We start from the raw sequence: 24,944 nt of genomic DNA on the forward strand, positions 1-24,944 counted from the left end.
ACCTCAGCTGCAGGCCTCATGGGCAGATTTCGGAGGAACCTACTGGGGCTGAACCCCTGCTGGCGGCCAGTGCGAGCCTGGACGCGGAGCAGCGGCCCACACTTTCCACCGACATCACCTCAACCCTCGGCACAAGTGGGGTGCCCCATTCATGCCTTGCACTCAACTCGGGTTTTACCTCAAGGCCCAGAAGGTCCGGCTGTTTCTGGGCCAGGCTTGAGGTGGAGAGTCAGAAGTTTCTGGAAGAACCGTGATCCCATCTCCAGGGATTTCCAGAGCTCATGCTGGTGCACGTCGGTGTGCTCAGGAAAGTTGCCCGCCTCAGCACGACTTCACCTGACTGTCCTCAGCGGGGAGCCCTTCTCGCTTCCCCTGGCGTGGCAGCGACATCGCACAGGCTCCCCGCGCCCTGGTGCGCTGGGCTGTGCTTGGCCTGCGAGACAGGAATGTGAGGAGCCCGCCCTCTGGGCGTGGAACCTGAGGCTCAATGGAGCCCAACAGCTGAGGGATGGAGACATGGACCAGGCTCACGGCACCTGCCTGAAGCTGGGGCCCTTTCTGAAGGGAGCACCTGAGGCGTTCTCCCAGCCCTGGGTAGGAGCTACGCCACCTCCCTTTAAGGAAGTGGGGATCCCGGGGCCCAGCTGCTGTCCCTCGCCAAGCAGCTGCAGACGGCCAAGGACCTTCCCCTTCGCCTGGCCGTGACCTTCCCGCTACAGAGCCATGGAGCAGCAGCCACACTCTTGGTAACTTTTTTTCTTTTATTGCCAAGTTCAGATTTACAAGGAAGTTCCAGTTTTCATTTCCACCCTCGTGTTCAGTACCCACGAAACATGAGTCATGCTGGCGAGAGCAGGTACTTCCCTGGAACGGTCCCGTAGCCCAGAAGCATGAGGTTTCCCAGCCCCGCTCCTCCTTGGGACAAGAATTATTTACATATTTTCAACTCAGAGGAACTTAAGGAACCCTTACAGTTTATGCCCAATATCATCATGACTACATTAAATATTTCTTATTTATTGCGTCTAGAAAAGAAGATGAGAATTGGTTCACCCTGTGCCTTTTTGAACAGTGCATCTTGAGACCTTAGAGAAATCTTGGTGTATGCCTGTTAAGACGTACGTTTCCTCGCCCACCCCCAGGTCGCAGTGCAGGTGCTTGGGTGGCAGCTGCCTTCTGCAGAGAGCAGCAACCAAGGCAGGCGTGATGGGGGGAGGGGCAGCACAGAGGGCCTGCTGGTGGCAGGAGGACAATCCCTCCCCCCCCCCCCGCCTCCCGGGGTGGGGCACGTACCTGTCTGACTCTGAGAGGCGTCCTCGCTGGCTCAAGGTCCCAAACTGGAAAGGACATGTGCTTCTCCCCAGCAACTTTCAAAGCTGACGTTTGGGGGTTCATGTGGCCAGCCCTGCCCCTGACTTGGCAAACTCAGTGGGCCCGATGTGGACTTGGGGAGGGTCTCTGCGGGGACATGGAGATAGCGGGCTGGACGGGCCTGCTGAGGCCGAGTCTGGTACTCACGTGTCACAGGCCATGGCCCCTGCCCCGGGCTCGCCAAGGATTCCTGGCTCTACCTCTCTGCCCCAGAGTCCCAGCACCTGCTGTCTGGACGGGCCCCTCTGGAGGTGCCCCCACTGTTAGATTTTCTGGGGGCTCCTGAAGACATAGCTGTGCCACTGCTGCCAAGACAGTGGAGACCTGGCTGCCAGCCGGCTGTGGGCTGCCCACAACCAACCCCTCGAGCCCACCCGGGGAGAGGCCTGCCCTTGGGCCAGACGTGGGGCGGAAGCTTGGTCTGATCGCACCTGCTATTCAAGAGCCCATGGAGGCTGGGCTGCGTTCAGCTCTCCTGCCTGGGTGATACTGCTGCGGGTCCTCCTGGGCATGCTGTCCCCCGGCCGAGACTTTCCTCCCGTAGAGCTTGAAGCCACCTGGAGCCACTGGATTTCAGACAGCAGGCTGGTGGTCCCAGGGCAGGGTCCACGTGCCTCGGCTTGTTCCTCACGATAATGCCACCGGCTGGGAGGTCACTGGCCTCTCATTTCTGCTGCTCCAGAATTGTTTCAAAACCGGCAGTGAGTGGCTCTGGGGCTGGCCTGCCGCTGCATCCTGGCAGAATAACCAGGGGGCCCCTGTCCCTGACAACATGGACTTTCTCCCTCTTTCCGTTCCCCCTGCCTGTCCTTTCCAGGGGACTCTCCTGAAGGTCATGGCCTGTCCCTCCTTGCCAGGGCCCCTGGAATTTCTGCCTAAATGGCTGCGTTTCTGAGCTGGGTCTTTCCCCTGTTGGTGCTGGCTGGGCTCACCTGCCCGGAGGGCTTCTTAAGGCTGGAGAGATCTGTCCTGCAGGCGCCACTCCCCTTCCTCAGGGGACCAGTGTGTTTCCTTCAGGAGGCTGAAGTCTGGCCCGGGCAGGCCCTGCCTGACAGCAGATTGGGGGAGGTACCGGGGAGCGGGTCCTCTAAGAGGTAAGAGTGCGGAGCATTTCCTGAGGCCACCTGATAACCCGGACCGGCTGACACTGACACCACGGTGCTGGCACTCCTGGGGGACACGTGGAGGCAAGTTTTGGAAGGTCTGAGCATCAACCAGAGAGGTGAGGGTCGATTGGCCTTGCCTGGCTGAGTAGAAAGAACATTTTGGGAGCTTTATCGGATATAGCGGAGACCTGGCCTGCACACACCCAGCCCAAATGGAGAAGGAACTGGGGGTTTCCATTTTAAAAACGAGCTTGCATCTTTACAGCAGCAGCTGAGAGAAGAGGGACAAACCCCGAGCTCCTAGGATGGCCCTGTGAGCTCGGACGTCATGTCCTTGCAGCTGGGCGGGGGCTGGCTCTCGGGATGTCCCTGCATGCAGGCACCCACACCACTCAGCAGCAGGCGACGGACTCAGAGGACGGTTTCCATGGCCTTTCCTTTCCATCGCGGCCACGGGGGCTGGAGTGTCTGCAGTCCCAAATCGTTCTCTCTTAGACAAATAGAGAGATGGGGACAACCGAAGGTGATGCCGGAAAACCATCCTGTTTGGTTTCAGTCCGGAGAGACGAGGAATGGTCCTGAGCGGGGAGCTGACTGCACTATCCCCCTTTCATGGAAAGATCTTCTGGGTAACGCAAGGCCCCTGGGCTGCCACGGCAGAGAAACTTTCGGCCCTCCCAGCTCTGTGTGTACCTGAGAATATGAGTCTCTCCCTTATTTTTGCTTAAAAAATACTCTAACCTTTCCAGGAAGGGACTTTTATCATTCCATAGGCTTGCAGAGTTAGTGAGTAATAAAGAAATGGAATCCCTTAAGACAATGGAGAAAGTCAGACTGAGATCTCTAAACCCAAAACGCTGGGAAGTTCAAGGCAAAATGAAAATGAAATCTCGACAGTAATATCACACTTCTAACATGACATCAAACCTCAGGGTGGAGGATTTTTTTTTGAACTTTTAAAATAGAGGTTTTTCATCTGCTGCCAGAAGCAGGAATAAATATCCAAAGGAGATGTTTATCGAAGTTTGCTTTTCTACAAATTTCTACACAAAGTGACCACGTCCGCTTCTTCTGTGCTCACTGGGGACGCTGGCAGAGGACCTTCGAGACTGGGGAGGGGCTGGCTGATGAAGGGAGTGTTGTCGGTGGGTCCTGCTGCCCTGGGGCCGTGGGCTCTGACACCAGCCCAACCTCCTCTGCCTCAGTCATCTGGGTTCGCTGGGGTGTCGCCACTGGTCCCAGCCTGCCTCAAAGAGGTGTGAAGTAAAAGGGGAATTCAAACGGAGCAAAGGACTGCAAGGATGGTTCGAGGCGGTTACCGGGCCGAGGAGAACTTCAGACGCTCCTGAGGTGTCTGTCGTGTCAGCTGCTCCGGGTCCCTGCCAGCGGGGCCGCACGCACGAAGGGAGGTCAACTCAGTGCTCAGCGGGGCCCGCTGGCTCTGGCTGCGCAGCCCCCTCGTCCGGGGTCCCTGTGCCCACCGCGGCTGGTGTGGGTGGCGGGGGGATGCCGGTGAGGGTGCGGAGGCTATGGGGGTCGACGGGCGGGACGAGAGTCAGTGACTCCACGCTCAGCGTGTCGGCAGTGTCCTCGCAAAGCAGGGAGATGGTGGGCTGCTGGGCGGGGATGAGGCTGGGGCACAGGTTGACTGTCTCCACATCCGCGCTCCTCGCCAGGCTCTTGCTGGGCCTGGCCTCTGCTTCTGTTTCACTGATGATCACCAACTGGTCGGGAAGGTTAGGCTGAGGCTGCTCCATAGTCATGGGGTCATCTGGGTGGGGGGTGGGGGCGGGAGAAAAAACAAAGGTATGCTCAGCTCTGAGATGCTCTGCTCACGCTGGCACCCCATTCCCCTGCTGAACAAAGGCCCAGGGAGGTCTGGTTGGGGGATGATGTGCTGGGGGAATAGCTTGTCTCCACTTCCTCCTGGGGACACAGAAGCTGGCAAATCCAGCCCTACCTAGGCCTGGGGGAAACCTGTCAGGGCCCATGGTTACTCTGACTTGTGATGCAAGGGACACATTAGGGGCTTGTGCAGAACCAATGAGTGGGTTCCAGAAGCCCAGTTCCTGGTGCCAGGAAACAGCCCAGACAGGCCCTGTGTGTGAACCACCTCCCTGATGATAAACATGCATTTAGGTAGAGAACAGGCTTGGGTGTGCTTATCACCTCAGGCCATGCCCAGAGTCTATATTTGGTAACATTTCCCGAAGAGGGAACTCACTGCAGTATTAAAAAAAAAAAAAAAAAAGGAATTCTATACAATTTTTCAGCTTTGCAAAGCTAAAACAAAACCTCTGACTGTGGTTTTGTCACCTGGTCCTCCTCTAAGTGCTGAGTTAGCACCCAGAAAGGGGCTGTGATCGCTCAGGCCATTCTTATCCCGAGGGTCTCCCCCAGGGGCCACGGAGAGAAACCACGTCACAAGGGAGGAGTGGCCCAATGCAGTTATTTTAGGAGCGGCAATTTCATTTTTTGGTGCTTTTCAAAATCCGTGATTAGATTACAGACAAGTGGCCTATTTGCTTTCCAAAGACGAGCTGGCTTGGACAGAGATACCAGCTGCCACTGGGGTTCCTCGTGGGAAACATCTTCCACGACTTTATGTGCCAGTGATTTGAAAACATGGGTACGAAGGCCGTGGGCATCTCGCTTGGAAAGCAAATCTCCTCTGTTACAGATCTTGGGGCCAAAAAGGCGCTGAGGACACTGTGTGGACAATGAATCTGAAAGCACTCTGGGCCCTGGGATGATGGCAGACATTTTTTGCTTCAATGTGATTCCACTTAAGTCAGTTGTATTTTTTTTTGTTTTTTCTTAAGTTAAGCCAAAACAAAACAGAACCGCAAATTGAACACAGAGCAAAAGAATGGAAAAACCAAGAGCAAAATAAAACCGAAGGGCATACAGAATGGGAGGAAGGAGAGGAAGAGGATCCCCAGCGTGGAGAGGAAACTCAAGCAACAGATCAAGTCTCCCAAAGGACATGTCGTAGCTTCCCACAGGACTCCCGGGCACGGTGAGCTCAGAAAGGCCCCAGGTCACTTCTTCACAAGGCCTTTTTTCTTCTTTCTTTTTTTTAAAAAGAGAAATAAGGCCCAGAGAAAACCACCGCATGGGGTTTTGGGTCTGTCCTCGCTCTGAGAGGGTGGCAGTGGGACATGGATGAGCACTAGTGGAAAAAATGATTTGAGGTGTGATCTCAGCCCACAAATGCTGAGTAAACACCCCACACACTTTCTGGTTTCTCTGAATTTCAATGAATTTGCTCCACTCAGGACGCCTTGTGGTGACGGGCTGGTTTCAAGGCCTGGGCTCAGGTTGTGACCCATCGCAATCTGAACGTGGGGCTCTGAGTACAGGCTCACCTTGCTTCAAACAAGCGTGTCCAGGAACTTACGTACATAAGGACCCACGTGTCAACTTAGCTGCTGACGAGGCAGTTTAGAAATGACTGATTCTCCAAGGGCACTTTTGTGCCACCTGGAGACAGAGGTTCAGAGCATTTCTTTCACGTTTTCTCCAGACTTCTCTGTGAGAATTCCCTCTTTGCTCAGGTCTGCATTTGCACGCAGATACTCAAAAGGGCTGACAAACCTCTTTCCCTGATCCCTAATGGGGTTTCTGGTGATAAGAATGATCAAGTGTGTGGGAAAGTTGCTATCAAATATATTAGAAAACAAATAAACCAGCGAACGATGCCACACACACAAAACTGGTTCCTTCTTTAGGAAAAGAACCAACAATTTTATTAAAAGGATTGGTTTTTCCCCTGAAAAACAGACTCTTCCTATTTTTTTTTTTAAATAGGAAAAATAACCTCCTCTTACCCATCACCTACAACACTGTTCTTTCTACCTATCTATCTATCTACCTACTTACTAAAATTTTTTTATTTTTGGCTGTGTTGGGTCATCGTTACTGCGCGGGGGCTTTCTCTAGTTGTGGCGAGCAGGGTCTACTTTTCGTTGCAGTGTGCAGACTTCTCATTACGGTGTTGTCTCCTATTGCGGAGCACGGGCTCTAGAGCGCAGGCTCAGTAGTTGTGGTGCATGGGCTTAGCTGCTCCGCGGCATGTGGGATCTTCCCGGACCAGGGCTGGAACCCGTGTCCCCTGCATTGGCAGGCGGATTCTCGACCACTGCGCCACCAGGGAAGCCCCCTACCTACCTATTTTTAAACCAAGAACTGCTTCCTGAATGTTAGCTACAAATTTCTGCATTCAAGAGGCAGAAAAAAACCAAGAACTCTGCCAAGTTCTCACGGGGGGGAAATTACCTAGCGAGGACACAGTTTATGGTCAGTGTATGGTCAACCCACAGCGGCCACCGCTGACCCTCTGGCCTCGCTCACCTGCTGGTGTTTCCGAGCTCTGAGGGCACAGGTTGGGGCCTGACCCAGGAAAGGAGTGGAGGCTGGAGCGGGAAAGCCCAACGTCCAGGTTCCCGTGAGGGAAGCCCGGCCTCCCCACGGTGCTGCCTCAAGTTGACACCAAGGCAGCGGGTCCCCTGAGTCCCTGGCCGGCACCCTCGGAAGCTGATCTGTGGCTCTAGGGCAGGGGCTCAGCTGACCCCTGGCAAGTGAGTGACAGTTTCCAATAAAAATGAGGATTGGATGTACTCAGGCCAAGGGAGGTGGGACTGAGAGACATGGGGAAGAAAAGGACAGTGCAGCACAGCAAGTTGGAGGGCAAAGCTCAGAGGAAGCAGCTTTTAAACACAAGAGAAGGCAAAGGCTCCTGCCTGGCAAGTGCAGCTGCCCAGCGGGAGGGCACAGGTGGGAAACCTTACGAGAAGCATCGCGGGAGGGTGGCAGTGACCACGGCCCACCCGCGGCCACTATTTGGAGCTCTAAACGCAAGAAGGGGAGCTGATGGAGTCACATCTGCCAGTGCGCTTACAAGTGAAATGACTTGGCCTCTGGCTGGAACGTGATGGAATCTACCACTTAGCTTCGAGCAAGGCTGGGGGATAAAGGGAAAAGGAAAAGAAAAAAAGCAACTAGTTGACTTCTTTGTGGCTTTTTGCAAATTCTACTGCCCAACCCTTGTGGCCTAAACTGGGGGGGCCCTGTGGGGATGGGGCTGGAGAACCCCCCTAGCTCAGGGCCTGCACCGAGCCTGGTGCGGAGGACAGCGTTTCCAGGCTGTCCAAGGCTGCCTCGGAGGAGCTGACACAGGGGTGAAGGGCTGGGGGTTCGGTCCTCAGGCGGGATGAGGCCAGAAAGGGACTGGAGCTGAGGAAATGGCTTGGGTTGGTGGCCCGGGCTCCCCGTGCCCTCGCCTGGCGTCCTGGGAGCCTGCTGGTGTGGAAATGCAGCGTGCAGGGGCGTCGCGGGCCGAGGAGGCTACCGGAGGAGACCTGCCTGCAGTGACCGTGCCAGAGGTGCCGTGACAGCTGCCGATCGAAGCACTAAACCCAGTGGCCGCCGTGACTGTCGGCCTCCGACAGGCTGAACACTCGCCGGCGTCCTTTCCTGCCACTCCTGACTAGAGGGAAACACAGCGACAGATCATAGAAAGCCTTTAACAACGGGACGGAGAAGGTGACACGGAGAGGGGACACACAGCAGCGATGGACGCAAAGCATCGACGAGAGCGTGAGGCAGGGGGGCCCGACCCAGCGGGTGCTGGTGACGCTGCCCCCATGCAGGTAGGACACCCCCATTCCGCCCCCCACGATGAGGCGGTGTTGGGACAGCTAAGAACCAGATCATCCGCTTGTGGGACTCAAAGACGGGTAAAGACGGCGGAGGTCAGTCCTGTCGGGAAGGATATTCTTGGGGTCAGCGGCGACACTTGGTCTCGGTGAGCACCCTCGGGGGCGGAGGAACAGAACTGCCTGTCGGTGAAGATGAAAACCCTGCATCCATGGGCCAGTCTGAGGAGGGAAGGGTGTGTGGTTGGGGGATCGGAGCCAAAGCAGTTAGGGAAACAAGCAGATTTCTGACCCCAACTGATGAGGCCGAGGGCTCTCAGTGGCAGCCACCGAAGCCACCAGTGCGGCTCTGGGAGAGCCTCCCGTGACCCCCTCCCTAGTCACCCCCTCCCTAGTCACCCCCTCCCCAGCCACGAGGTGACACTCTCCCGGCCACACTCTGGTGATCCGCACCTTTGAAACCAAGACTGAACCACAGCAGCAAGATCTGAGGGCAGATGCCAAGCAGCTGCAACAAAAACGTTAGGAGCATCTCCCTGGGGAGGAACCGCCACCTCTGAGACACAATCGGGATTACGGCAGAGCTTAAGATGAGTGCCACGGAACACAGCAAGGCGAACGGACTGAACTGTAGGCTGAAAAATGGTTAAAATGGCACATTTGATGTTACGTGTATTTTACCGCAATAAAAAAAATTAACGTCATGGATAAAACTGGGGAGAAAAGAGAACACGTTTGGCTTGGGGTTTTGTCCTTAAAAGTCCCACCTGACCACGGTGCCCGGGTTCAGTAACACGCAGGTCGGTCCTGGGCTGTCTGGTGCTCAGTTGGCCCAAATGGGATGGTGCTCTGGGGTGAAGGTCGTACTTTCAGACAACCGTCTCAGGGAGCAGGTGAGGATGGGGGAGGGAAGGCCCGTGTCAGGCTCCCAGCACAGGGACCACCAGGAACCAAGCTCTTCCTTCTTTCTATAAACCCTTAGGGGAGAGTCAGAGTGGCCCCAGCTCAGAACTCCCTGGGCCTGAAAATGGATGCTGGAAAGAGCAGCCTGGCCTTCAGTCTGACTTCATTTTTTTTTTTTTTTTTTGTGGTACGCGGGCCTCTCACTGCTGTGGCCTCTCCTGCTGCGGAGCACAGTCTCCGGACGCGCAGGCTCAGTGGCCACGGCTCATGGGCCCAGCCACTCCGCAGCATGTGGGATCTTCCCAGACCGGGGCACGAACCCGTGTCCCCTGCATCGGCAGGCGGACTCTCAACCACTGTGCCACCAGGGAAGCCTATGACTTCATTTTTTAACGAACGATTTTCTGTCATCCTCCTCAAAGTGGCTCACTCAGAACACCTGTGAAACGCAACAGATTGGAGATTGGAGGCAGAGTGGCTGTTTGAGGAACTTGGTGTAGGTCACAGAGCTCTTAGCTGAGGAGACGGCTTTCTTACTAGAATCCCACGCTGTGTGTGCGTGTGTGTGTGTGTGCGCGCGCGCGTGTGCGCGTGTACAGGCATAACCCAGAAGATGTTTCTAAAGTATTCCTACTGATCCTACATTTGGTTCTAAAATTGGATCTATTTTCTCTTTCCCGCCATATGTTTTCTGCAATTTCAGCTTCTCAAAACCATAAAATGTTTAAGGAAAGAAAAATGCCGATTCCAACCCCGTAATTTTCTCCCTGGGGAACAAGCCGAGGCCCACGAGGCTGGCTATGCCGGATGAGCAGGCAAGAGGTTCCTGGACTTTTCCACAGTGTGGGGTGCCCAGCCCTCCCCGGGAAGACTAGAGGATTTCGGGGCACTGTCTTTAAAGGACAATGGGAACAGGTGGGCTGATGCATCAGGTGTTAAAACCAGACGGTAAACCCTGTTGGGCACAGCTTTAACAGGTAAATAATCAACAATGAAAACAAAACCCCCTTGCCCCCAACTCTTTCTGGTTGGTTCCTTTGGTTACCACAGAATTCAGTTTTGACCTTTCTGTCCGGGGTGTCTCTTGGCCCCGATTTGAGGGCCTGTACTTGCTGAGAAGCCACTCACAAGGGTCTACCATGTGCCTCTGGTGTGTGAAGGAGACTCAGAAGCAGCGCAGAGGGTGTCTCTGGGCGACTGGCAAAGTGGTGGCGCCTCTAGGCGGTGTCGCTTCCCCCTTCTGGTGACGGTCCCTCTGCCTGCGCTGCGCCTGCAGCCGGCACTTGGGCCTCGGCCCTGATGGGCATAGGGGCTGTTTCTCAGACACAGACCGCCCCCTGGGTCTGTATGTGGAAGAGTGGAATTGATAGGTAGATCCCAGAACGATCGGGAAAAGGAATCAACTCGTCACCAGGCAGTTTCCGGGCTGGGCCTCGGTGGACTCAGTGACACCCAAAGGCCACCTTCTTCAGGGAGCCCTGGCCCAGTCACCCACTCATCCTCGGGTTTTCACCTCCAGTGACACCTTCTCTGGGAGTCTCTGGCCCCGCCCGCAGCCTCCAGTTCACAGCTTATAACTGGACACTTATCTGTGTGGTCCTCCCCTGCCAGCCTGTGCCCTCCATGCTTTGCTACCCTCTGTGCCCAGGACATGTGCATAGTAGCGGGTGGCGTGGGGTACCAAGGCCGAGGTAGTAAGAGGCAGAGAGAACAGCCTCTTAGGTGGGGTGTCGGGGCTGGCAGGTGGAGGGCCACGCTCAGAGGGACCCTTCTGAGATCAGGCCTGGTGTCCACAAGGCCTGAGGCGCTCAGACTGGAGGCCCCATGGGAAGCTGAGGAAATCTGTATTAGGGATAAGCGTGGGCCTCTTTCAACCCCAGGCAGGGAACGCTAAGGTCCCCTGGGCTGGACAGAGGGTGGAGGCGGAAAACACAACCGAGCATCAGAGCAGTTTCACACCCTCATCTGGGGGTGAACCCATCTGGGCTGGCAGAGGCGGCCGTCTGGGGTCCATTTTGCTGCTGATTTGGGGACCACTGGGCTTCCCCCCACCCGGAGCTGCATAGCCCTGCTTTCGCCGGCTGGGGCTGCACAGCCACCTGGGCCTCTGTGAATGGGCTGAGGCTCTTCATCTGGCTCTAGAGCAACCGTCGTGTGGGGAGGAGAGATGCGCGCCCTTCATAGGCGGCCCCCAACCGCGATCGGAACCCGGGGCCCAGGTCTCAGGGACGCCCCATGGAGGCACCTGGGACAGACTTAGGAACCGAAGCGATGCTCCGCTGGGCTGTCTCAGGAGGCGGAGTAGGGCTCTGGGTTGCCAAGGCTGGGTCCCTATCTGGGCCCCCCTGCTACCAGCTGCAGCGCATGGCCAAGCTGTGTGACCTCTCCAAGCCCCCGTGTTTTCAACAGCACAGTGTGAGGCGGGAGGGTGGTAGGACGCAACAAGGGGGTGTCTGTAACGTATTTGTGAGCACCGTGCCTGACACGTGGGTTTTGGGAGCAGTGCCTACTGGGACGCCCCGTGGTGGGTGCACACCCAGAGGGCTGGGCGGGGTGGCGGGGGGCAGGCCACATCAATGGCTGAGAGTGCGAGGGTTGCCCCTGGCTTTTACGGGTATCCCTGTGCGATTCCAGGTTTCGACCCAATGGAGCAGAGACATGGAAAACCGGGCCTGTCTCATGCCCTGGTAGACGGTATCTCTCAGGTGCTTTCCTGACCAAACCCTGACGTGCAAAGTGTGGCTTCAAGAGCAAAAAAGCCCCTGGAGTTTGCTAATCCCGGCTGCAAAGGGCCTGGTGGCTGCTCTCCACTCTAAGAACTTCCTGGACTCCGGGAAGCTCTGGAAACACAGGGTCAGGAATGCTTCTGATTCTGCACTGTGTCCTCCAAAACCACGTTGAGGACAAGTGGCTCCGTGGCTGGGCTGCAGCTGTTTGCCATCCAGGCTGGGTGGGCTGTGGAGGAGAGGCCCTGGCCCATCCTGCGGCCCCGGCTGGCCCTCCAAGGATGCTGCCTCTGGCAGGTGGTGGCCAGGCCCTGCGGTGGAAAGTCTGGTGGCTTCCAAATCAGACGCCTGAACACTGGGCTACCACCCTGGGCTGACGTCAACCAGGGAACGGGCAGAAGGCACCTGTCCCAACAAAAACCTGCCTCTCTTCTTCCATCCAGCATGGCTCGGTAGGACGCCAGGCAGATGCTGGAACCGTCTGGTAGACCTGCCCTACAGGGAACACGGAAACCCCACGTGGTGTCCTCTGGATGCAACCGGTGGCCGAAGGCCGGCCTGCAAGTTCGGCATTGAGAGGAAGTGACGGGTGGTCCTCCTGAGATCTGCCACCCCAGTCCGTGGGCACCAATGCTCTCTCCTTCCAGGGGTCAACAGCTGGCTCCTCAGTGGAGAGGGAAGCGCCAGCTGCCCAACAGGACGGCCCTGCATCAGGAGGTGAGTTATTTCAGTGTCTACGGAGATTTGGACAGGCAGGCTGGGCCCCAGGCTTTTACTGTCAGGCAGCATAAAAAATGGGGCCTTGCACGCTTGCCTCCACAGGCCTGCCAGGGACACACCGATTGGGAGCAGACACCCGGGGGCCTGACCATCACTTATCGACCTGACAGCCAGGCTAACAGCCCCTGCGTTTCTGAGTTGAGAAGACATGTCGTTGGCACCGAGCAGGGGATGGTGGGGGTAGAGATAGAGGGGCTGAGGGAGGCCAAGAACAAAGAAAGTAGTGTAAGGTGCAAGGTGGGCGAGGTGCAGAGCCCCAGGGCCCACGGTCAGGTGGACAGCTGCACACCCAGGCACGATTTTCATAATGTGGGTCTTTGCCGGCTTCAGTTTTAGGCAAAGAAGTGTGTGGCTCATCGGTCCGCTTAGCTGTTGGCTGTGCCTCCTTAAAAATGAAAAAAGCCGTACACAGCGGCACCAGGAAGGACCTTTCACCCAAAATGCAATTGTAAGTATGTGTGTGTGTTTGGGTCCACACAACAGAGACAAAGAACTCCGTGCACATGCAGGCAGGACGCGGGTACACACGTGAGCACATAAACACACAACCCTGCACTCTGGTTCCCAGAGCCAGCGTGAGACCAGGCTTCAGGGGGAGGCAGAGGGCTGATCTTGGCTTCTGAGAAAGCTCTGTCTGAATTTCCCAGCTACGAGCCTGGGAACAGCAGCAGCAACTGCTCGGATACACAGCCAACCTTAAGTCAGGCTCAGAAATAGCTCAGACAGGGCAGCCATCTTCCCTGGGCTGGGGCAGGGAGCGGAGCAGGTGCTGAGTGGAGGGGGTCTATGGGAGGTGGCTTGAGGGTCACCTTGCTGCCGGGGCCCCATAAATGTCAGTCGGAGATGGAGGTAATGGATGCTTGTGGGAGGAGGAAGGAGGGGCTGCAGGCAACAGGTGCCCTGAGCCACAGGCACAGAGACCAGGCGGGGTTAACCCTTTGCTGAGAAAAGTGGAAGCTGAAAACTCCGCAGAGAGGTGCGGGAGCCCAAGGGGATCTCTGTCTCTGGTGCCGAGTGGACGGTGGCCAGGGGCCCCCAATTTCCTGGCGCCGTGGTGGCTGCCGCCCTGAAGCACCGCTTTTGTCAAGACCCATCGATCCATCACTTAACAAGAGTTTGCACAGGTGCCCCTGAAATATGATGGGTGAAGGCTCTGGATGGGACCCTGCAGGAACAGCAAAGGACACTGAGGGTTCCCAAATGGGGGCGCAGACCAGAGTTACGGGGTGATCTCTCAAATCAGAGATGTCCGGGGCCCTCCAGAACCACGGGTCCCCCGCCGGGGTGCAAAGCGTCATGCGCTCTCAAGGCCCTGCTCCTCTGGCTGCATTTTGGGGCCATGTTGCTCAGGAAATAAGCCGGCATCTGCACTCCCGGGATCTTAGGCACTGCGGCGAGGTGCTCACGTGCGAGGGGCTCACGGCAGCTCAGAGCACAGGGTGACCACGCACACGTTCTCACTCCAGGCTCCCTGCTCATGGGGTCTCTCCGTGCCACATCTACACTTGTGACAGTTACAGGAGGGCAGGATGTGACTCTAGCCCACCCTGACAGACTCTCAAAAGGGCGGCAAGATGCCCCCCCTCGTCACAGACAAGTGGGCCGCACCAAACATTTAAAGAAGAAACTGGTGTGTTACGGAGGGAAAAACAAAATTAGCAGAGACACGATTCTTTCGCCAGAGTTCAAACAATCACGTCTGGGAGACCCCTCCTCGTGACACCTAAGACTCCGGAGGTGATAATGGGGAGAATTTAGGCTCAGCTACCTGCCGCCGGGGAGGCCTTCCAGTGGGCCAGCCTGCAAAGGGAGTGATTCCTCCCCTGCGGGGAGCCGAGCCAGCCGCCCGCCGCCAACAGCCACGTCCCAGCAGATGCGGAACCCCGAGTGGCAGTGTCCCCAGACACGGTGGTGAGGAGCAGCTGGGGGTCAGGGCTCTCAGGTGGAGGGGTCGCAGGGTTCCCTCAAGTCCCCCCACGGCACCGTGTCCGTGGCCAATACCTGCAGGGCTCTGGGCGGCCGAGGGGCTGGACGACGAGCGGGCACCCCCCGAGTCGCAGTGACTGGCGCTCCCACTGCCGCTGGGGCTCCCGCTGGCAGACGGCGACGGCGAGGACAGGGAGGATGAGCTGTGCTGGTTCATGCACTGGGCCACGGCGAAGCCTGCAAGACAAGGCGGGGACGTGACCCGGCGGGAGGGACAGGCGGCCTGGCGGGAGGGGTGCCACCTCCCCAGGGACGGCGTGTGGCCCCCTGGGAAAGCTCCCACCGCGAAGGCTGGGCTGGCGGCCTCCGCGTGAGGGTGGCGGTAAGCGACACAAAGCAGCCTCCTTCGGAGTCTGGTTCTGCTCCCCGTTATCAGCTGAGCTCGCCGGGCCTGGGACTGACCTGGACACGCTGCGAAGCTGTTTCAAGGGAAAGGGTGCAGCCGCCATAGCCGGGGTGCGGGGGGCTTGGGGCGGGGCCGAGCCGTTAATCGGTGCTGACGCTGGCTCTGCACCGCGCCGGCTGCGCCCTTGAAGGGGACACACAGCCTCGGGGCTCAGAGGCGTCCTGGTGAAGTTCACAGAGGGACTTGGGACATCCTCACGGCCGAACCTCGGGACCTTGGCTCACACACTCAAGTTCTGCCAGGGGCTCTTAACACCGCACTGGACAGGAGGGGAGACCCTGAAAACGCTCCCTGCCAGAGACTCTGCTCTGCCCTGGCGGGTCTGGTGGCGAGTTTGGTGGGAAGATGGAAAGCTCTGGTGAAAAGTTAGCAATCACAGAGATTCACTTGGCCCTCAGAGCAACTCCAGGTGTGGAGACGGGGACTGCACATTTCTGGGGCCTGCGGCCTTTCCAGCCCGGGAAGAGCCCGGGGGAGTGGAGGTGCTTCACAATTTGGAGACCTGCAGACCTGGGCAAACCCTGCTTCACCAGCAGAAGCACTAGGACGCGTGCCCAGTGTCGTTTCCCAGCTGCCGGTGGGCTGTGTGTCACCGGCCTCTCCCCACCCCGCTGCAGCGGGGGTACAAGGGGAGAACAAGGGGGGTACAAGCAGGCCCATCCAGCCTGCTCGGCGCTTGGCACGCGGTGGGAGCAGGCTGTTCTCTAAGATGGGAGGGGGCCCTTCTGACCGAGCCGCCGGAGCCCCTCCTCCGGTAGGCACATGCCTTCCCAGACCGTGACTCCTGCCCTGGTACAGCCTGCTTTTCTAAAGGGCCGCGGCTTCCGATTCCATCCACAGAACACGGGACAGCTCCCAAGGAATAAACTCGTCGACGCTCCCAGGAGCCTGTGCAGACTGTGCTGCTTCCCCAGGAGCTCTGTGCTCTGTGCCCCAGCCTGTTTCTGCACCAAGTCAGGGCAGGGATGGGGGCAAGTCCTCCTCCCACCTGAGAGTGGGGACCCCAACCCTCCTGGCCAGTCACATCAAGCCTTGCCACCCCAAGCACACTCACCCCGGCCCCAAACCTCACGCTCTCCATCTGCGCCGCCTGCACCTCACTCGGCCCAGAGCCCACTGACACTTCTTCCAGCAGGTTCTCCGGGCCTGACCACGCCTTTCTCAGAACTCAGGAAGGCAGCGGGGTGTCGAGCAGGGGTTGGAGAACTATGGCCCTCTGACTGTTTGTTAAATAAAGTTTTACTGGAACACAGCCATGCCCTTTGCTTACATTCTGCCTGCAGATGCTTTCAAGCTACAATGGCAGCACTGAGCCGTTGCAAGAGAGGCTGCATGGCCCACAAAGCCTGAAATATTGGCCCTCGATGGAAACAGTGTGCACAGCCTGGAAGAGGATGGGGGCACTGGCTCTGGCACCAGGAAAGCCTGGGCTCCATACTGATCCATTTGCTTACCAGCCGCGGGGTCCTGGGCAAGTCTCTCTACTTCCCTGAGCCTCCTTCCCTCCACCCACTGGTGGGCAGGCCTGGGGGGTGGCGCATGCAAGGGGACCCAATGCTCTGTCCCCACCTCAGGACTTAGGGGAACCCACACCCAGCCACCGTGGAGAAGCTCTTTTGTACTAATGTTTGTGTAAGATTATTTTTGTCTAAGGATCAAAAGCTGGGCCTATTTATACCCCCAGCCAGGCCATCCCGGGTTTCAGGCGATGTGACTGCATGCAGATGCGAGGCCTGGAGGGAGCACGGTGGGTAAATTCCCCGCACCCACCTACGGCGGAGAACAGTAGGATCACCGTGCTGGAGTTCTCAGGAAGAGGCATCCTGTGATATACTGTGTGTGGTGGCAGGGCCTCTGATTAAGCACAGCAAACATCAAGGCGAATCCAAACACCAGGCAGGAAGATTCCCAGGGGGCAGGCAGCCACAGCCCCACAGAACCAGCCTAATAGCTGCTTACTTCTTAATCACTTCAAGTGGTAAACCCCCAAGTTTACAAGCTGTTTACTTGCCTTGAAAATGAATCACTCCTTAACAAATCAAAACGTCAGGACAGTTTTCCCTGAGCTGCTTATTTATCAGAACCATGAACAGAGGGGCCGGAGAGTGTGGTAAGAGAGCTGAGACTAAGCCGACCCTGTCACATTCCCGACAAACGCCCCAGCCAGAACGAAGGATTGACGTGGCAGTCGCCAAGGTGGTCACCCACCTCTTCTCTTAAGACACACATCTTGGGACTTCCCTCGTGGTGCAGCGGTTAAGAATCTGCCTGCCAATGCAGGGCACGTGGGTTCGATCCCTGGTCCAGGAAGACCCCACGTGCCACGGAGCAACTAAGCCCATGCGCCACAACTACTGAGCCCACGCTCTAGAGCCTGCAAGCCACAACTATTGAGCCCGTGTGCCACAACTACTGAGCCCGTGTGCCTAGAGCCTGTGCTCCGAAACAAAGAGAAGCCACTACAATGAGAAGCCTGCGCACCGCAACGAACAGTAGCCCCCACTCGCTGCAACTAGAGACAAGCCCACACGCAGCAACGAAGACCCAATGCAGCCCTCCCTCCAAAAAAAAAGACACACATCTTCTCTCTCATGCACTTTAACGCCCTGGTTTATTACTGTAAGACATGTAGGGTGGAGTGCGTGGGGTAGCAGACGAGATGCTAAGACTGAGGTCAGGATACTCAAGTTCCTTCATTTGGAGAACGTATTAGGGGTCAAGCCATAGGTTGACAAAAAATATGGTGCACCTTCTGTAGGTGCTAAGAGTTAGAGAGAAAAAAAAAAAATCACCAACCGCTGATTCCACCCATTTGCGGGTCTAGCTGAGCAGAGGCAACTGAATGCATCTTTCCCTTGTCTGCTGCTACTAAAAATCCACCTCCCCTCTTTCCATGGCATGGGGACTCAGAAAGGCTCAGCGAAGTTTTTTGTTTGTTTGTTTTTTAGCTCGGTGCCCAGACTCCCCTTGCAATTTCATGGGGCTCCTCCCCAAATCGAGGTGGCAACACTTTGAGAGCCAGTTTGACATGTCAGGGGTCAGGAGGGCTCTGCAGAGAACTCAAGACAAGCACCTAGCCCCGTGCTCCTCTCCCGGGGAGGCAGTTCTCGATGAAGTAGCTTTGGCGGGGGAGCCGAGAGGTTTTCTGGGCGCGAGTCAAACACACACAGGCTGCCAAGTACTTGCAAACGCCCAGATGCGCCAGAGATCATGGGACAAGGGCACAGACAGACAGGTCTCCCTGAGAGCTCCTCCAGCAGATAAAATTCTTGGCCGTCCCCGAGTATGTCTCAAGAACAGCCTGTGAGATGCGTATCAAAGGCCGTATGGGTTTTCACACCAGCCAGCTGATTCCCCATCTAGAACCTGACTGATGCTGCGGAAGGCACCGTGAGTGGGTCCACAGATGTTCAAAGCACTGGTGTGTGTGACAGGGAGGTGGAGGCACTCGGAACATCCACCAATCAGGGAAAAGCCAAATCGAGTCTCCTACGCCGGGTTGACCAAATCCTCAGCCGCTGTTAGACATGCTGGCGTAAAAGCAGATGAAGTGGGGCTTCCCTGGTGGCGCAGTGGTTGAGAGTCCGCCTGCCGATGCAGGGGACACGGGTTCGTGCCCCGGTCCGGGATGGTCCCACGTGCCGCGGAGCGGCTGGGCCCGTGAGCCATGGCCACTGAGCCTGCGTGTCCGGAGCCTGTGCTCCGCAACGGGAGAGGCCACAACAGTGAGAGGCCCGCGAGCCGCAAAAAAAAAAAAAAAAAAAGCAGATGAAGTGCTGAGGGAAACGCTCAAGACATAGTAAATAAAAAAAAGGTTAGAAAGAGCACGTCCCACCTGCTCCCACTGTTGTAAAAAAATAAAAGATATATGAAAAAAAAATCTAGGCTCTGCCTCCCTCCTTGTGCGGGGAGCAGAGCAAACAGATTGGAGGGATTGAAGCAGAAGTCGTGGGAGAACCAGGTGGTTTGCTGTGGTGAGTTTGTTTAATTTTTTCATGCTTGTCTGAGTTTTCCAGGACTCCTACCACAAATAGTATCTTGAACCAAAAAAAGAATGGAGGATGAAGGAAGGCACACGAGACGTCTGGGAGCTGGGCAGGCTTAAGCTGCTGGGTCCCTAACACAGCCCTGGGATCTGTTCTGGCCTCCAAAGCTCTCTCCCCTGGACCCACTAAGAACCTCCCCACAGCTGGGGCCAGATGCCAAGCTCCACAGCAGGCGGGCCAACGGTGAAATGCACCCCTCGCTTTCCAGGAGCCCTGGGCTTCACAGGGTCAGGCTGGGGTCTTCCTGCTGCCCTCTGGCCCCATTCTGACAGTTATTCTGGGAAGGTGAACTCGTGAGTAACTCCCCGTTCTTTGTCAAGTACAAAAATACCACAAAAAGGTCAGCCTTCTATTTTAGGTCCACTGGTAGAGGGAGCACCCAGCTGGGAGTCAGAACCCCAAGTTCGAACTGAAGCTCTGCCCAAACGGCCTTGTGACCTTGGACAAGCCCCCTCTTCTCCACGAGTCTTCACGTCTTTATGCGAAACACAGTACAGTGAGTGAGGGTCTCCTGGCTTAAATGGCCAGTAGTTTTCTTTTCACCTATAAATCTGAATTTGACTTGAACCCCACAGCCTTTTTGGGACATAGGCAAAGGAGAAGACGCTGAAAAGTGCACCCCAAATATACACTGGGCACACCACTGTCTTTGGGTGGAACACCCACGAAGCTTTCCCCAGGAGAAGCAGGATGCCATGGCAGGCAGGGCCCAGTGCCGGCCAACCGCAGCCCAGAAGCCCGCAGATGCGTCTGGCTTTGCTCACATCGTGTTTGTGCTTGTCTGCTTGTTTTAGGCACCGCCATTCACACACTGGGAGACTGTACATACAAGTCTGGATTTCTGGCTTCTTTAAGAAAGATCTGGCATCGCTGGGCCCCATTCGCGTGTGGCAGCAACCGGAGGGAGGGGGTGAGCTGGCTCCTTCCCCTCCCCAACCTGACGCGCCGGGTGCTCGTCAGCATTTCAGTCATTAATCTCTTGCTCTGTATCCTTGGATTCTTGGTCAGATCCACAGGACTTAGGGTTCCAACCTCCAGCAACATTTTGTCAGCTCCCTCCTCAAACCCTACCCTCACGCCGCCCCAATCAGTGGGGGTGAGGGGAGGGCCGGTGGAGATGGGGCTGCCTGCCTCTAGCAGCTCAGACAGGTCTCATCTCAGACTGTGTGACAAGAACCACTTGCTCTTGGCCTCAGTTGGGCAGTTCCCTTGGTCTGGAATTCCCTCTTGCCTCTTTCCTGTCTTCACAGATCCCTTCCCTATCTTTTAAGGCTCACACAGCTCAGCGCCAGCTTGGGCAAGAGTTTCTGCAGCCAGTGGGGTTAACAGGTTCTTTCCCCTGTGCTCCCGAAGCCTGCCCTGTCCAGCCTGGGGGCCCCGTCAGCTCACGTAAGGCACAGGCCAAAAGGGCATAAGAAACTTGACTGCAAAGACGCTTTGCTATTTTGGGAAACAACTGTCATTATTTTAACAGCCAGCACCTGGAATCCTCTGGGGTTCAGAGGGTTTTAGAAAGTGTTTCTGATATTGTGAGCTGTCTCCCAATACCCATTCTCCCCTCCATCTGCAATTACAGAATCTGACAGCTAGGCACGACCCTGTGGCGAAGCTGTGGCCAATGAGATAGAAGTGATATGTTTGATTTCTAGGAAGGCTTCTTAAAAGGAAGGAGGTATGCTTTCCTCCATTCTGCTTCCTGAAACGTTAATGTGATGGCTGGAACTCCAGCAGCTGTCATGGCCCACGAGGATGAATCACATATTAGGGACAACAGAGCACTGAGCAGGAAGGATCTTGGGTCCCTGATGCCTCTGTGGAGCCCCTGACCACCTTCATACAGGCTTCCTCTCTCTGAGAGGGAAATAAAACTCTTTGGGGTTTTTCTCTATTATGTAGTTGAACCTAATCTTAGCTGACAATTGGGAAAAAGCTTTGTTAAGGCAGGGATGTGAGCTGAGCTCTGTAGGGACAGGGACTCGCCGGCCCCCAGAGCTTCCAGTGTAGGGAAAGCTGCCCTGCACTTCCTGGGGGCAAGCTGGGAGAGGTGAAGTGAGGAGAAAGAGGAGAAGGGGTAATTGAGATAGGGGAGGTGACCCCCACGACCCCCCACATCTTTAGGAAATGCTCCTTCAACTCTTTCCTTGTGTGGTGCAAGTGGACTTTTTTTGGTGGATACAGTGAAGGAACTGTGTTTCCATCTGGGTTCACACCAGGCCACACAGAGACTACACGTGAAGGCCAAGACTGGAAACAGCCGGAACCATGTGAGAGTAAAGGGTGGGAAGGCTTGCACGTGTGCAGGCAAGGGAACTGGGGGTCTGAGCCAAAGGTTTCCTAAACCTCCGAGGAGCAGGGAGGCCTCAGCTGACCTCTTCGGTCTGTCCAGAGCTTGTGCTGCTTTGCACACTATAACTATATATAACAGATACTGGTTACGTGACTGAAGTGCAACTATTTCACGTTAAAAACTGGAAAGTGTGAAAACTACCTGAGCAGGTAGGAGATTCCACAGGGACCTTTTAGAGAGCTGAAGGGGAAGGAACCCCACGGGCTTAGACTTCATCTCGGGGACTGTGACCACTGAACGGCACCAACCTCACCCCACAGCCTTGCCCCTATAGACGCTCCTACAGACCTCCCGCTTCCAGGAAGGATTTGAGGTGACTGGTATTTTAAAACCCAAACCCAAATGCCTGGCTATTAAATAATGAAAATACTAAATGCTGAAAGCCACGAAAACACAAACTAAACGGTGAGAGTCCAACAATAAAGGTGGGTGGAAAGTGAAAAGTTGTACCAGAACAACTTCCAGGGAGGGGAAGCTGAGGTTACCACCTGGCTCTCGCTTCCCGGGAGCCAAGACCTCTAGGAACACTGTCCCAAGTGACCGAGCTCTTGTGACATCCCAGTTCATGTGCAAGATTCCTGTCCCATTACACCCTCCTGGGCAAGGTCCCTGAGGGCAGCTTCTCGGAAGATCCAGCTGCCTGGCTGGAGATGGGGCCTCGTTCTGGAAAGATAACAGCACATCACAGCACTTTGCAAACTTTTTTTCTCGACGGTGAAATTCTAGTTTATATGCAAGATGAAAACAGAACTGCCCTGGCTGCACGGTGCCTGATCAAGGGTGGGCTTCCCATCCCCTGTCTTTTCTAGAACCTCTGCAGAAGCTACCTTTGAAAATCACAGACATGTCAGGGGGGAACCTCAAAGCCTCGAGCCTACAGGCTGCAAACTCGAGCACCAAGGGCTGGACGGGTAACACTGGTGAAAGAGGAGAGGCCAGGGGTGAAAGGCAGACAGTCCCCCCACTCGCCATCTGTTTCCTCTTGTTGGATTGCGACATGGGCACTGACAAACCGTTCTCTTCTATCAGGAAAATAAACATGATACATGGGACATTCAGCCTGTGTCAGGGAGATGATAGGGACTGGTGGAGACTGGAGAAAACTGGAAACTGCAGCTCCGCAGCCTCTCCTGACTGCTGCTACCTGAGAACGTGGCCATGGCTCCCTGTTCTTCAAGAGAAGCTGGATATCTGGATTTTGGTGTAAAACGTCCTGATTTTTTAAATTGCCGACAACTCGCCTCACCTCCCTTTTTTAAAAAAAGAAGCAGGCAGCCCCAGGCAAGTCAAACCAGGCATGTCTCCTGTCCAGGAGCCTCTGCTCCAGGCTGAGACCGGGGCCATCACAGCCGAGGCCACCCTGCCCAGCTCCTGAAGTGTGTGCCTTCTGAGTCTGAAGGACATGACCCCAAGCCATTTAAGGCTCACATGGATGTGCTTCAAAGAAGTCCACTTTTCAAGAGACATCTTTTAGGAAAAAGATCTAAGATTTGGAGGGGAGGGCTGTCCACCCTGACAAAACTCGGGCCCTGCGTTTCAACAGTCTCGGCTGGAATGAGGACCATGGGGTGGGGGTGTACCCCGGGTCAGCCTTTCATTAGAAAATTCATCCCGTGGCTGTGGTTCAGGTTGTGAGGATGCAGTGTTCGTATTTTTCTCACCACTCCTCAATGCTGGGAAACAGTAAAAAAATCAATTGGCCTCGTGACCTCGCGCACAAAGCCGAAGACGGCAAGCGCAGCCACGGTCTTATTTCTCCCCTCGCTGGCTCCTTCCTTGGCTCTGCCCTTTCACCTCCCAGCACAGCCTGCCTGGGCCCTGGGGCCAGAGAGGAGGTGCTGGGCTGGGACTGAGTGTGGGACTCAGCCTGCAGCCCACAGGGTCTACAGGCGACACAGAGCTTTCTCGTCCATGTTTCTGACTCGAGAGGCTGGCTCTAGAGCCCATCCCCCTCCCCCCACCCCCCACCCCGGCAAGATGACAGCGATGCCCAGCGATGGGGGCTGGAAGCCATGGAGTTGGGGGCCACACCAGAAAAGCCAAAGTACCCGCAAATGTTCAAAGAACATGGGGGGCGTGGAAGCAGGGTTCAGAGTCAAGTCCGACAGCGGCGCACCCACTGGGCCAGGCGAGGCCAGGTGCTCACGCAGGCCTCCTCTGAGGAATTCGCACAAAAATAAAGGAATTCACCAACATGGGTCAGGGTTCAGAATGGCAGAGACCCTGCAGCCTGGCGGGACCCTGGGGACCCCCTGCAGTCCCCTCACTCCCTGCTAGGACAAGCCTGTGGCTCTCACATGTAAAGCGGGGGTGACAACAGCTCACCTCACAGGGCCCACGAGGACTGAACAAGTTGCTATGGTCTAAGTGTTCAGTTGGCGTTAGCTCTTCTGACTACTTAGCTGGCATGTATGGTACCTGGAATTTGGGCCCAATGAGGCAAGAACTGGGGATTTTCATTTTTATGAGGGTCTCTACACATGGGGTATGTGACAGAAGAAACGGCTCAGCTCGCTAGAGAAAACAACACAACACAGAGCAGAATCGTTCCTTGTGTTAGCTATTAGGAATGAAGGTTTTAGGAGTTAATAGAGAGAGGGCTTTCTTTCTTTTATTTATTTTTGGCTGCGTTGGGTCTTCGCTGCTGCACGCGGGCTTCCTCTAACTTGCGGTGCGCGGGCTTCTCATTGCGGTGGCTTCTCTTGTTGCAGAGCACGGGCTCTAGGCACGTGGGCTTCAGTAGTTGTGGCTCGCAGGCTCTAGAGCTCAGGCTCAGTAGTTGTGGCACACAGTCTTAGTTGCTCCACGGCATGTGGGATCTTCCCGGACCAGGGCTCAAACCCGTGTCCCCTGCGTTGGCAGGCGGATTGTTAACCACTGCGCCACCAGGGAAGTCCCAAGACAGGACTTTTCTAAAGGAACTTTAAATATCTGAGTTTAAAGGATTTATATGAAAACAGTATATGAGAAAATGGGGTTCTTGTTACTTTCACCTAGATTCTTAAAATCTCATCTCTTATGTTTGGGTTCAAGACACACAAGACTGTGTTCTGTTTGTTAGTATTTCTTCACTGGAGAGTTGAGTGCGTTGTGGAACCATATGAAATTGCCCCTATTTCAACCAACATGACCAATAAAATCAGAAATTTCCTATGGCTCAACCTAATATGAATTCGTCCCTCTTAAAGACCTCCACTGGAGTGATTCCTGGAGGAAGGGGAGGGGAACACAGTCGGCTGGGTACTGTGTAGTCAAACAAGTGGCTTTCCCTAGCTCTCCCTTCTCAGTTGCCATTACAGCTGTGTGTGTGTGTGTGTCTGTGCTCACATGTGTGTGGCCTTTTCTCCAGCTCAGATTCATCTTTTCATTTCCAAAAGGCAGTGGCTTTAACAAAATGTTCGGCAATGATGTTGGGACTTAAGGAGAGGTGTGTGTCTTCTTGATGGAAGACGTCTGAAAAGGGGGCTTACAGGGGCTTGGGGAAGCTTCTCAGGTGGGTTCCTGTTTTCCCCTTGTGCTTTCCCTTTGTGCTTCCTTGCAAATGCTAAGCTAACGCGTTCGTTACAATCATCCCGGCTGTTCTTCATTTGTAGTTCTGACTTATTTTTTTTAATAT

The 24,944-nt window shown here is 55.7% G+C and overlaps 1 protein-coding gene across 6 annotated transcripts in view; it reads right to left on the reverse strand.

Moving 5' to 3' along the window:
• Positions 1-756: 756 nt before the first annotated feature.
• Positions 757-24,944, reverse strand: part of CLEC16A (C-type lectin domain containing 16A) — a 206,922-nt gene continuing 182,734 nt past the window's right edge. For 2 of the 6 annotated variants that reach the window (XM_060284270.1, XM_060284269.1), the window contains exons 22-24: positions 14,545-14,706; positions 7,842-7,961; positions 757-4,248 (exon numbers count right to left, since the gene is read on the reverse strand). In XM_060284270.1, coding sequence (XP_060140253.1) covers positions 3,893-4,248; positions 7,842-7,961; positions 14,545-14,706 — 638 coding nt within the window. In that variant the 3' untranslated portion in view covers positions 757-3,892. Of the gene's footprint in view, positions 4,249-7,841; positions 7,966-14,544; positions 14,707-24,944 lie in introns of all 6 variants that reach the window. The other 4 variants (XM_030883952.2, XM_030883950.2, XM_060284272.1 and 1 more) reach the window with 3 other exon arrangements.

Source organism: Globicephala melas, chromosome 15, assembly GCF_963455315.2.
Source record: "Globicephala melas chromosome 15, mGloMel1.2, whole genome shotgun sequence".
NCBI lineage: Eukaryota > Metazoa > Chordata > Mammalia > Artiodactyla > Delphinidae > Globicephala > Globicephala melas.